General features: G+C 39.4%; 2 protein-coding genes across 2 annotated transcripts in view; one reads left to right on the plus strand and one right to left on the minus strand.

Moving 5' to 3' along the window:
- The window catches only part of si:dkey-13a21.4 (uncharacterized protein LOC494576 homolog), a 991873-nt gene that overhangs the window by 644543 nt on the left and 333015 nt on the right, over window positions 1-14315 (minus strand). The gene's annotated exons all lie outside the window — the stretch shown is intronic.
- The window catches only part of irak1 (interleukin-1 receptor-associated kinase 1), a 97488-nt gene that overhangs the window by 25523 nt on the left and 57650 nt on the right, over window positions 1-14315 (plus strand). Inside the window, exon 2 of the mRNA XM_028813300.2 lies at window positions 10176-10343. Within this exon, the coding sequence (XP_028669133.1) occupies window positions 10176-10343 (168 nt within the window). The remainder of the gene's footprint in view (window positions 1-10175; window positions 10344-14315) is intronic.

The following is a 14315-nucleotide window of genomic DNA, read 5'->3' on the forward strand; positions in this document are numbered from 1 at the left end:
GAAGAGTTAAAGATGCTATGATTTGCACTGGGTGTGACGAGGATGGATAGGATTAGAAATGAGTACATTAGAGGGTCAGCTCAGGTTGGATGGTTGGGAGACAAAGTCAGAGAGGCGAGATTGCATTGGTTTGGACATGTGCAGAGGAGAGATGCTGAGTATATTGGGAGAAGGATGCTAAGGATAGAGCTGCCAGGCAAGAAAAAGAGGAAGGCCTAAGAGGAGGTTTATGGATGTGGTGAGGACATGCAGGTGATGGGTGTAACAGAACAAGATGCATAGGACAGAAAGATATGGAAGAAGATGATCTGCTGTGGCAACCCCTAACGGAAGCAGCCGAAAGAAGAAGGTTTTTGGCAGTGGAGCCGATAAGTAAAGTTCAGGAAATGTACACTCGCACCTGGGATGGATTTTGACTGTTTTTTTCAGTCTTGGAGTGACAAGAAACAGACCATTCCACCCTCACTAATCGGGGAAGTGAGGGGACTTGAAGTCTTATTACAGGCCGCCATAGTAGCTTCCAAGACAAGAAAAGAGACTCACAACTCCCAAATCGGCTGTCTCTTGCTGTTTTCAATGCACTTGGTACATGCAGGAGCAACAAATTGCCGTGGTCAAGAATATTGTCTTATAGTGGTGTATAGGTAGCTTCCGCTTTGTACATTCACTAGTTAAGGCCACACTTTCTAATCACTTTTACAGCATCAACAGCATGCTGTATATTGGGGATTGTTGGGGGGGGGGGGGGATAGCAGAAAAAAAGATCACGATCTTTGGACTGGGGATGTGCAAAGTAATCTTCTCTACACTCTACACTCCTTTCATCTGCCAGAGTAGCTCCTTTATCCTTTTCAACTGTTGTTGGGCTCTGTCAAAGAATTACAGCCCTCTTGGATCTGGCAGTTGAACTAACTTCCTCCCTTCCCACAGGGCCAGCTGTAGCTTTAATATCAAATACATTAAATAATTAATAGAACTACTATTATGTAGTGTGCACTTTTACGTAGTACCACTGCTAATTGTAAGTTTGCAGTACATAATGCCTATATAGCTGTAATTTATTATTGCATATCTTTCTATAGATAATTTCTTCATATCTTGAAGTCATAACATTTCACACTGGTCATATAATTTTCTTTAATACTGAGTAATACCTTCAAATATACCGTAAATGCTATCATCCTACCACAGCACCACTGTTGCATCTATCTGTTGCTGTCCTTTCTGTGCTATCTCCTGCCCCACTTCTTTGGCATCACTGGACTGACACTCTGTGGGTGCTTGTCGGAGTAGAAGTGAAAAACAAGAACAGTGTTTTGTTCTCCCTGCACATTATTAGCAGGTAGTGTTTTGGAGGCTTAAAGCCTGAGTTGCACTAAATATTTTCCTTTTAACATGCTACACAAAGCCTAAATTAAGGCTACATAGCGAAGCTAAGTTACAACTTCTCTGTTTGGGCGCTGTTATTTAGTTACCTGAAGTTAACAGTGTTGTCATGTGAAGCACCACACATCAATGTCGGCTAGACACTGCGTGTTGATAATGCTAGAAACATAGCACAATTTAGGCAATATGACAAACTATAGGGTCAATCGCGTGATATTGTAGTTAGCTGGCTACTTTGCTGTCACCTAGTGCTTCTGAAGTCCTGAACCAATGCAGTGTTGTAAAGCTGATATTTTTGTACATTACAGGGCAACCTCCTCCAGTACCCTTTTTTTTTTTTTTTTTTTTTTTTTTTGGACTTAATACTTGCTTTCGCAGTACCACTTTTTTCTTCATGTCAAATGTAAAATGGTTAAATGCAGTGAGTGCATTAAGAAAATGGGTGGATTGTTGTATAATTTCAATTTTTCACGCTCAGGATTGTATCATTTGGGGAGTGGTTGCCTCCTTTTCCCCTAGAATGGTTATCTGGACACAAAGTGGAGTTACAGTATACCACTTGGGAAGGTGTGATGGTGCGGGTTGGCTCCTTGCTCCCTCTTCATTTTTGGGAGCCTCTTGAACCTGACACCGTTGATAGTCATGACCGAGATGAGCTGAGCAGATGAGGACAAACACACCAAGCAAGGGGATGGTAAAAAGTGCAAGTGCTTTTATTTTAAAAAAAAAAAGTCAAAATAAAGCTGTTCAAAAAGTGCAGTGCTTCCAAATTCAATAAGTAATCCATAAAAAGAAGGTGATGCTGTGCAGGTTAAAATCAACTGTTCTTTCTAAAAAGCCAGGTGCATTCTTCTTTCTTAATGGGGACTCCCCTACTTATCCCATATGGGCCTTGCAGCAGAGGAGTCGCCCTACTGACAGATGCAGCTGACCTGCCGCAGGTCTGGGTCCCTGCCGTCCAAAGGCTATGGTAAGGCTCCCTCTCTAGAGCTAGGCTTGGGTCCCCAATGGTCATGGCACTCACGTTGCAGCTCTCCTCCCAAGCCTCCTCAACCCCCCCGCCACCTTCCTGATCTTCAACTATGTGCCTCCCAAACTCCAGGGTCTTCATGCATAGAATTCACAATAAAACATGGTGTAAGGACAAAAGTGGAAATGTGCGTATGCACAAAAAAATCCAGATGCATAAATCTGTGCGAATGCCAACTTCCATGTTCTTCCACTCCATAAATTCCAGTCTGCGTGAAAAGTAATGAATGTGCACGCGCCTGTCGCCATTCCCAAACTCCTCCCAGAATTATGCTTCTTTGAATATGCAAATCAATATAAATAGCCCTTAAGCTCACCGTTCTGTGAAAAGGCAATGGCAAAAGCACGGGAGAAAATAGAAGAATTTCAGCAAATACCAAGTGGAGGCAAGGAAAAACGTACTGTTTGTTGGTTTAAACAGTGGTATAAACAGCAAAAGGAAGTTGATCGAGTGACATAGAGTGTTGGAGAAACAGAAAAGCTCAAGTTCACAAAGTTGCACAGTACCCGAAATAAAAAAGAAGTTGTTAGATATCAAAGTCGCAGTGAAAAGGCGAGTCGTAACCCACCGTCTGAGTGTCATATGAAAGCTTATTAGGGTACAGAAAAAAGAGAAAAAAATAGGGACACTGAGAGAAAAAAGCTCAATGTCAACTTTAATCTCAATTTCCACTTTAATCACGTAGTTTATTTTGTCATTAAAGTAGAACATCATAAACTTCATCTTAAAATCGTTTAATTTACTAGTTTCTCAAATACCATCGTAACTAGATTAGCATGTTAAATGCTTTGTTTTGTATACGTTCTTCTATGTGCTCTATGTATGTGAATCACTATGTGCTTCTTAAATGGGCTTTCTCTTCCTCCGACTAGACACAGAATCCATTACATTCGTGATATTACAGCTCTCTGAATAATTAAAATACTGGGATGTATACTTGAAATCATTTTCATGATGACAGGAGTTAAAGCATGTTATTAAACATGGGAACACGGTGGTGCAGTGATAGTCACGAGTTGGCGCCTAGAACAGAGATTGTTCCTGCTTGCTGCACCTTGCGTGACCTTCAATGAAATAATTTATTTCAGTAGTACTGTTTGTTTCAAACGTACTAACCTCCAATTCCTGTCCTTCCTTTTCTTTCTCCAAATAACCAAGTGCCACACAATCAGCTCTGTAATAGATATTAAACCATATGTAAGCTTAGAACGTCAATTCTTCAAAACTTTTCAGGAACTTTGAAATATCTTCGTAGTACATGTTTAATTATTCTATCCATCTATCCTTCCAGTGTCTCGCCAGCCCCAGAAAGAATACAGCACGAGGCAGGAACAATCCCTGAACTAACTAGTGCTGGGACACCGTGTCCTCACATGTTTAATTATTAGTAATATAGATTATACAGATAAAATGTTATCATCATTTAAATAATGTCATAAACATATTTTGCTGCATTTCATCTTTAAAATGATATCGTCATCATATGTAAATACATGCATTATAAAGTGGCTCAAGTTGTGCAATATTATAACTGTATTGCAAGTTTACAGTGAGATAATTGTACTAATAAGTACAAACAGTTCTACAAGGAGCACTTGATGGACTGATAGTGTGCGTTTATAGTTCTTGGGATGAAACTGTTTCTGAACCGCAAGGTCTGTACAGTAAAAAGACTCTGAAGTGTTTGTCGTATGAGAGCAGTTCAATAGACAGCATGGCTGAGGCAGCCCAATGCATTGGTAGTGCTATAGCGTGAACTATTGCAGTGTTAGTTTTCTCTGTTGTTCAAGGTTTTCTCAGTGTTATTCAATGTTTTTACATTTAGTTTACTATTACGCTGTGCATTCTATGGTTTAATTAACTATATTTGTGCTTAAAAACTTAAAATATATATATTTACATACAGTTCGTATAGTCTAGAACGGATTAATTATATTTACATACAATCCTATGGGGGAACTTGCTTCAGTTCACGACCAAATCGGTTTACGACCAGAGTTTTGGAACGAATTATGGTCGTGAACCGAGGTTCCATTGTATGTTCACATTTATTTATGAGAATTTGAAAGGAGTGCATGGCAGCCTGACCTGCCCAGAAACCTCACCGACCTACCAAGAAATCTTCTTGTGTTCCCGATGGCCACTCCGCCACTACTCACACCCGGTTCTGATTGTGTTTTAAAAATTAAGGTTGTGCTTACCTTTGCAATGATGTGTATTCTAGAAGTAGATGTCCGGCTTTATTAAGGGTCCTGAGCATCCTGTTTAATAAAATCCCTGTGTGCGTCCATGTGTCTGTGTGTGTGTGTCTTCTGGTGAAGTGCGCATGCGCAGGGCACTCTTTAATAAAGGACATCATTGCTGGGGAGAGTGCTGATTGGGTACTCGCAGCCGCGCACATAAAATCCGTTGCTGAGGAGACGCCACATTTACAATAATCAGCTGCATGCCAGCACAGATTAAAATACTTGCTGGGGAACTGCACAGTACTTGCTGGAGAGACGCCACAGCCACGATTATCAGCTGCACGCCACACATTACATCAGTTCCTGGGGAGACTCTGCTGATTGCCCACTGTTGTGACAGAAAATTAAACGCATATTACGTACAAGGTGGAAGTACAGGGAAGGGCGGAATGAGTGGCAGAGTCACCGGCCTCTAGCAGATGCTTCAAAGGCCACCTGATACGTCACACAAGACAGAGAGGGCGGGACCTATAAAATATCGCGCAGCCGATCCAATCGGATTTCGGTAAATGAGGTAACGCCTAAAACATAAGGCACGAAAAATCCAATCGGGTAATGAGACTCGGAGACAACCTTCCACAAAGAGGTGAGATTAGTGTTTGTTGTTGTGCAAGTGTTCACTCTGAGGATGTCAGATTTGCGATTAAGAAGCTTGGCCTGGTAAAGTGTAAAGTGTCAGTCGTTGAAGGGGTTTTCCTAAATATACGAATTTTCATGATATTACAATAGGATGACTTTTAAAAGTAGATTTATTTTCGCGCACATAAAATCCATTGCTGGGGAGACGCCACACATACAATAATCGGCTGCACGCCAGCACAGATTAAAATACTTGCTGGGGAACTGCACAGTACTTGCTGGAGAGACGCCACAGCAAGCTAAAATAAAGAGAGGCAGGATAGGAGATCTTCAAACAGAAGAAACACATCAATCAACAGCCACAGAGGAGAGGATAAATGTAATATTAATTATACTTACTGTATTGTCATATATGTTTCTATTTTATTTTTATTATTATTTTACTTTAGGCTTCTTGCAAAAATATTTTTGACAAAAAAAAATTAAGACAAGAAACAGAATGAGGTCAAGGTCCCTTGCCATTTAATATAGACTGTTCCTACTAATGTTTATGCACTACTGTTCTAGCGCCCGTTATTGTAAGGGCTTAATGTCTAGTTTGTAATACAGTGGCTACTTTTTTGGAAACCACTTTATAGTAATTCCTCAGTTGCCCAGTGGCCTACTGAAACATTAATTTGTTTCACTTATAGGGGTTATAAATGGAAAGTAACAAAGCACGTAGTGTGGTAGAATATTTGTATCATAAATCACGCCAGAGAGGGTTTCACCAAAACTCTCCCTGCCTGAGGTAACTGCACACTCGCGATTGCTTACAGACAGCATACGGAGCCTGCGCCTATCCTTTACCTCTAAACTCTACTACCAAGTTTTGGTTCAGCTTTTATGGTGAAGTAATGAATATGTAGTTTTTTTTGGAATTTGGAATAAAACAAGTGATAACTTATTTTGTAAATGTGACCTTTATATTTTGACATCTGTCTGGTAGAATATAGGCAATAGGCTACAACTATAACATTTTGTCATGTAGGTAATCACAAAGTTAAATTACTTTTATGTCTTGTAGTCTTGCCCTTTTTTCTGACAGTGTCATACCTTTCCAGCAGGCTATCTTAATTGCACATTTAACTGTGCTTTATGAAGGGTTAAAGGGAAGCAAAGAATTATGTATGCAGGCTTTAACAGCCATTGCTCTGATACTTTGGCATGAAAGAACCTTTTAAAAAGAATTTTTTCACCTTTTTCCAATATAATCTTTATTAGATTATATTATCAACATCATTTTTCCAATATTTTTTCTGTGCAAAGCTTAACATCTCTTAGCTACATGGCAAGAGATTTTTCCAGGCTGTTTGAAGTCCAAAGCAATTTACAGTTAGTCCTGTGGCCTCTTAACAAGTTACTGGTTTAGATAGATAGATAGATAGATAGATACTTTATTCATCCCAATGGGAAATTCACATTCTCCAGCAGCAGCATACTGATGCAATAAATAATAATATTAAATTAAAGATTGATAATAATGCAGGTGAAAAACAGACAATAACTTTGTATAATGTTAAATGTTAACGTTTACCCCCCCGGGTAGAATTGAAGAGTCGCATAGTTTGGGGGAGGAACGATCTCCTTAATCTGTCAGTGGAGCAGGACAGTGACAGCAGTCTGTCGCTGAAGCTGCTCTTCTGTCTAGAGATGACACTGTTTAGTGGATGCAGTGGATTCTCCATAATTGATAGGAGCCTGCTGAGCGCCCGTCGCTCTGCCACAGATGTTAAACTGTCCAGCTCCATGCCTACAATAGAGCCTGCCTTCCTCACCAGTTTGTCCAGGCGTGAGGCTTCTTTCTTCTTAATGCTGCCTCCCCAGCACACCACCGCGTAGAAGAGGGCGCTCGCCACAACTGTCTGATAGAACATCTGCAGCATCTTATTGATGTTTATTAATGTAAGCTTTAAAATGCTTAACTGTTTAATTACTGTAGTAAAATACATCAACAAGTTAATCAGAGCAATTTTCCCACATAAGAATCTATACAACAATAATGTTTATAAACAGGTATGTTTGTTCCTCAGTCTTCTTCAAAGTACCATGCTGCCAGATCTTCATACTATTTTCTAATTTCCCTCTTCTAACTTACTAAACAGTGAAAATCTTGGTAGGCTTAGTGCTGTAAAATACAATTGATATGTTTTGGTCCTTACTCTAGGCGTAATGGAATGTATTTAATTCAGGGGCTTGCAGACACTTTAGCAAATTCATATACCCTGATGAACCAGAACATTATGACCACTCTCATATGAAGCAAATGAAATCAACTGTCTCATTACCATGGCGTATTTCAAGGTTGGGGTTACATTAGACATTAATCTGATAGGTACTGTTATTTGAAGTGTTAAACACAAAAGATAGGGCAGATGTAAAGGGCCAGATTCTTTTGGCTAAATGACTGGGTCAGGGCATTTTTGAAATGCAAGGCTTGTGGGGTGCTCACTGCCAGCCATGGTGAGCAACTACCAACAGTGGTCTGAGGGGGAAACATTACGAACTATTGAAAGGGTATTGGCAGCCAAGACTCAAAGGGTTAATGAAGGCTATATATGGGCTGGTATGAACCAGCAAAAGAGGTACCATGGCACATATTAAATATTTTAATGGTTGGTTGTTATAGGTGTAATGTGTCATGACACACAGAGTATTGAACCCTACTGTATATGGGGCTGTGAAGCATGTCCACCTACAATGGGCATGTAAGCATCGGAACTGGATTTGGATCAATAGAAGTAGGTTGCCTGGTCCAAAGAAACCTGTTTTCTGTTGCATTATTGGTATGTATGTGCCAGTGTAAGGATCTCTCTCTCTCTCTCTCTCTCTCTCTCTCTCTCTCTCTCTCCCCACACACACACAAAGGAAATCAACATTCTGGTGCACATTCAGAGGCATTGCACAGTCCATGACTCATTGGATTGGAGCTATTTTGGTGATACAGAGAAGCAACAGCATATTATGCAGGTGGTGAAAATGTTTTAGCTCATCAGTGTATGTGTAAAATCCTACCCTGTCATGAGGCTTATTTTTAATTGAGATAACTGAGGACTTTTGGTTAACATGGTTTCATAATGTTGTACATACACAAAAAATGGAATGGTCTGTGAGGTTTTTACTGCTGTTTTTGCACAGTGTCTACAAATTTAACTAAATAAATAGAATCCTGTAAATGTCTTAAGATGTGCTTTTTATGATTAAGGTTTTTCTTTTAAGGAATTAGCAGGATTGTTTTTCTGAATGTTATACCAACATAGGTATAACTTTTTGCTGGTAAATATCCTGCTTGTTAATTCTATTGCTAAGTTCAGTCGTCATTCTACAGATTTAAGAATTGAGCAGAATATTGGTACAATGAAAACGTTTTGAAACTTTAACTGAAACTACTTAGTGCAGTACATTTTTCTGCATGAAATTTGTATCAAATACAGCATAAAAATTACAGAAGCTGTTTTGTGTGTATCTAATCTTGTCACAACAGGAAATATTTTTTTTGTGGGTAAGTCCCTATGTTTTTGAAAGGCACCTGACTCGGCTGTTAGGGAACGATTATACAGACATCCAAAAAAAAAAAATACACATTTTTCTTTATCTACAGAGCAAGCAAGCTCAGTTTTTACTTGCCCATTTACAGTACATGCTTAACTGGACATGGCATATCTAATACACTAGTGTTTATTAAAACTCCATTCATGGGTATCATCTTTGTGAGTGTTAAATGGTGGATTGTTTTGGTAGATGTCCCATTTTGAAATTCTCCCCAAAATTAAGTAAAATTTTTGTCTTGAAGCCCCTTATTTACTTTTAAACAAAATGTGTATGTTCATTTTTATATATAATTAAGTCGCATGTCTTAAATTGACTGACTGACAAGCAACTGGTAGACGGGTTACTGCTGTTTATATTTAACCCTCTGTAGCATATTATTTTATGACCATAGGTCCATGTTTTTCAATAGTTATGGTAATTTGTCATCCATTGACAAGAAAAATGAGCTGGCTTGTAGAATGAAAGCCTTAATTGCTATTAGTATATTTCAGTAGTTATAATTAAGCATTTTAGCCTTGTATTTTAACAATGACTTTCATGAATGTGTATTGTGCTTTGAACCTTTATGTGAATGTTGTGCTGACATTTATCCACCTGCCTATTTTGAAATAATTATAGTTGCTTACAAAAAATGCATTTCCTGGTTTATTTACTAAAAAAATTGCAAGAGGTTTACCTTTCTCTTCCTTTGTTTCCTGACACATTTTTCTTTGTTGTATTGGTGCATAGAAGTTCTGAGATACATTTCTTATAGCCTCTAATTATGAATGTTAACTAGCCCATGCAAATAAGACTTTTTATGTATGATATGCAGGAGACAATAATGAACCTATAAACCTAGAAATAAATACCACCGTGTACACATCCTGCATTTATCAAGGCTTGCTCTTTTCCTTTCTTTTATTGTATTATCTGGATGTTTGTTGTATCTCTGATTCTAAGATACCATTCAGTACATTGTCAGTGTTTTCTCTGGCTCTATACCATTGTCCCCATAGTTTGTAGCCATAGATCTTCATCTATAAATGTATGAGTATGTCACATTAATTGGAGGAGAAGGCTGGTAAAAAATATTGGTCTAGAATTTGAGTCTTAACACACTTCAAGTCAAGCATAATACTGATGCTGAAGTAACATTAATTTGACTTGTATTTTGAAAATATGATGTACACATATAAACAGTAAGACTTATTTCAAGACATGCATAAAACTATTTTAAATACAGACATAACTATTAAGACATCAGTGTTGAGATAATGTTATGTTAAGAAAACTATCTTTTTCCTAATAGAATATTAACATTCCATTGTTACAATTAACTGGCAGTCTGTTTGTGTCTGCAGCTGCATCAATTGTGCAGGACTACACCGATCTGCGTCTTTTTGAGAAGAAAGAGCATCGAACATCTGAGGTGATGACACACTGGCAAATGAGAAATGCCCGTGTGGGAGATCTTCTGCAAGTCCTGAATGAACTGAAGCTTCTTCGTGCCAGGGATATTATTCTTAGTTGTAAGTAAACTCTCCTAATCTGACTTTTTTGGGTTATGCTGTTCATTCATATGTTCTGTTGCTTTCTGTCCCTTGCCAATAGCACAACATCCAAGACCTGACTTTATACAAATTATTTTTAATGTGAAAAAAGGCTGCATCACCATCCATTTTCTAAAGGCATTTGTGCAGAGTGGGGTGGGAGGAAAGCTGGAGCCTATCCCAGCAAGCATTGGGAGCAAGGCTCTCTCTCTCAACCAGAGCATCCTTAGAAAACCCATGCAGGCATGGAGATCATTTACAAACTCCATGCAGGGAGAACCTGGGATGCAAACCCCAGTCTCCTAGTTGTGAGTTAGTAGCGCTACCACTGTTCCCATCTCACAATGAAAATCTCAGTTGCGTATCTCTGTAGAATAGTGTCAATAACACAATACAGGTTGACATTCAAAAATCCGGCAACCTCCGGACCCGAGGAGTGCTGGATTTTTGAAAATGCCGTATTATGCATTATATATGCTGTACTAGGGGGCTTTAACCCCTGCTCACTTCGCTCGCCAACCCCTGTGTTTGGTTAATCGGATATACAATTTTACATTTTTTTTTTCTTAGGAATTGTTTCAATTTCATTATTTGCACTTTTACTTTAAAGCTTCATTAAAAACAATATATTTTGGAGACACATTGTGACAACGCAACGTATAACTGCCCGTGAGTGAAATATTGTTTCTGTTTCTGTAATAAATAATCAGAGTTTTTCTAATGTTTGTCCCTGTGATTTATTGAATGTTGGAGCAAAAGCTATTCTCATGGTAAACTGTAAACATTTTAATACGAATGGCATAGCACAATCTCCTTTGGTGTGTAATGTTATTCGCGGAATATATACATTACCTTTCTTTTTGCCTGTTAAAATTTGCACCGCTTCTCCGTGATCATCAATATACACCTGACTGAATTGTGTATTCTTTGAAATTTAACTTGTCGTTGCTTAAACTGTTCCGGGACCACAGATTCTCATAGTGTATGGTCCATTATTGTGTAAATCCACGTTTTGTGCAGTAAATGATGCGAATGCGAAAAGACGTTGTTGTCTACTCTTTTCCTTTTATTTCTGACCTCGATTTGTCCTGCTATTTTTTCAATTACGCCTGGCTCTGATGTAGTGCTGGGCGGTATACCGGTTCATACCGAAAACCATTTTTAATTTTTTTTATGATATGGATTTTTCTTATACCGCAACACTGGTTTAAATTGCCTAAACGACGTTCGGAATGTGGCGCAGCGGGAAACTGTTCAAGTGGGGACCTTTTTCACTGCTACACCGCTAAACACAGATTTGTTGCACTAGGGCTCTTTTTCACTGCTACACCACCAAATAGTGGGTGGTAGCATAGGTATATGGAGGACTACAGTAATCCCTCCTCCATCGCGGGGGTTGCGTTCCAGAACCCCCGCGAAAGGTGAAAATCCACGAAGTAGAAACCATATGTTTATATGGTTATTTTTATATTGTCATGCTTGGGTCACAGATTTGCACAGAAACACAGGAGGTTGTAGAGAGACAGGAACTTTATTCAAACACTGCAAACAAACATTTGTCTCTTTTTCAAAAGTTTAAACTGTGCTCCATGACAAGACAGAGATGACAGTTCCGTCTCACAATTAAAAGAATTGCAAACATATCTTCCTCTTCAAAGGAGTGCATGTCAGGAGCACAGAATGTCAGAAAGAGAGAGAAAAGCAAACAAATCAATAGGGCTGTTTGGCTTTTAAGTATGCAAAGCACCGTGGCACAAAGCTGTTGAAGGCGGCAGCTCACACCCCCTCCGTCAGGAGCAGAGAAAGAGAGAGAGAGATAGAGAGAGACAGAGTTTGTTTTTCAATCAAAAATCAATACGTGCCCTTTGAGCTTTTAAGTATGCGAAGCACCGTGCAGCATGTCGCTTCACGAAGCAGCTGCACAGAAGGGAGCAACATGAAGATAATCTTTCAGCATTTTTAGACGAGTGTCCGTATCGTCTAGGTGTGCGAACAGCCCCCCTGCTCAATCCCCCTACGTCAGGATCAGAGAATGTCACCGCAAGAGAGAGCGAGAGAAAAGTAAGTTGGGTAGCTTCTCAGCCATCTGCCAATAGCGTCCCTTGTATGAAATCAACTGGGCAAACCAACTGAGGAAGCATGTACCAGAAATTAAAAGACCCATCGTCCGCAGAAATCCGCAAACCAGCAAAAAATCTGCGATATATATTTAAATATGCTTACATATAAAATCCGCGATAGAGTGAAGCTGCGAAAGGCGAAGCGCGATATAGCGAGGGATTACAGTAATCCCTCCTCCATCGCGGGGGTTGTGTTGCAGAGCCACCCGCGAAATAAGAAAATCCGCGAAGTAGAAACCATATGTTTATATGGTTATTTTTATATTCTCATGCTTGGGTCACAGATTTGCGCAGAAACACAGGAGGTTGTAGAGAGACAGGAACGTTATTCAAACACTGCAAACAAACATTTGTCTCTTTTTCAAAAGTTTAAACTGTGCTCCATGACAAGACAGAGATGACAGTTCCGTCTCACAATTAAAAGAATGCAAACATATCTTCCTCTTCAAAGGAGTGCGCGTCAGGAGCAGATCATGTCACAGAGATAGAGAAAAGCAAACAAATCAATAGGGCTGTTTGGCTTTTAAGTATGCGAAGCACCGCGGCACAAAGCTGTTGAAGGCGGCAGCTCACACCCCCTCCGTCAGGAGCAGAGAAAGAGAGAGAGAGAGATAGAGAGAGACAGAGTTTGTTTTTCAATCAAAAATCAATACGTGCCCTTCGAGCTTTTAAGTATGCGAAGCACCGTGCAGCATGTCGTTTCAGGAAGCAGCTGCACAAAAGATAGCAACGTGAAGATAATCTTTCAGCATTTTTAGACGAGCGTCCGTATCGTCTAGGTGTGCGAACAGCCCCCCTGCTCAATCCCCCTACGTCAGGATCAGAGAAAGTCAGCGCAAGAGTGAGAGAAAAGTAAGCTGGGTAGCTTCTCAGCCATCTGCCAATAGCGTCCCTTGTATAAAATCAACTGGGCAAACCAACTGAGGAAGCATGTACCAGAAATTAAAAGACCCATTGTCCACAGAAATCCGCGAACCAGCAAAAAATCTGCGATATATATTTAAATATGCTTACATATAAAATCCACGATGGAGTGAAGCCACGAAGCGCGATATAGCGAGGGATTACTGTACTGTATTTCAGACAAAATTAAATAAATAAATAAATGCGCAAATAAGTTAAAGTTCTGTGAAATGTGAAAAATGGACAGAGAGCATTCCGAAACTGAAGCCGACGATAAAGTTGAACATGAACAACAGAAGAACTTTTGCCGAAAAAAAGGAGTCACGTCCGTCGCCTGGAGATACTTTAGTTTTAAAAGGTCAGATGTGTAAATACTGTTTCTATACTACTGGATAATACTGCAAGCCAAGTTGTACTTGTTTTTGTACTTGCTAGTGTATGTTTTGCTTGAATTCATCCTGCAATGTGCTGGCGACTCGTTTAGAGATGGGCGCAACTCTGAATGGATGGCATAATTAAACAAGTATAACGAAGATATTTTTAAAATTCTGAACACTCCGTCAGCTAAGTTAATAACTAGTTTTAATTTCACAAAGACGTTTATCGTGTGGTGATTGGTAATGTGGAGAAAGAAAAAGGAAAGATAGGAACTGGGGTTTTGGTAGAGAGCAGGAATATCATGAAGTGAATGGATTCTGTGCAGTGATTGCTGCAGGCGCCTGCTCTTAGTGCAGAGGAAGTCAGTTTAAGAAACATAGTGATTAACGACTGGGTCGGGGAACACTTAACACAAAGTATTTGATGTGCTGCATTAGCTTGTGACGGGGTTTGAGAAAATCTAGTAAATTAAACATTGATTTTAGGATGAAGTTTAGTTTACAACATTCTACTTTATTCTCATAGTTTATTTTATAATTAAAGTGGAAAT

Source organism: Erpetoichthys calabaricus, chromosome 11 (assembly GCF_900747795.2).
Source record: "Erpetoichthys calabaricus chromosome 11, fErpCal1.3, whole genome shotgun sequence".
Lineage (NCBI taxonomy): Eukaryota > Metazoa > Chordata > Cladistia > Polypteriformes > Polypteridae > Erpetoichthys > Erpetoichthys calabaricus.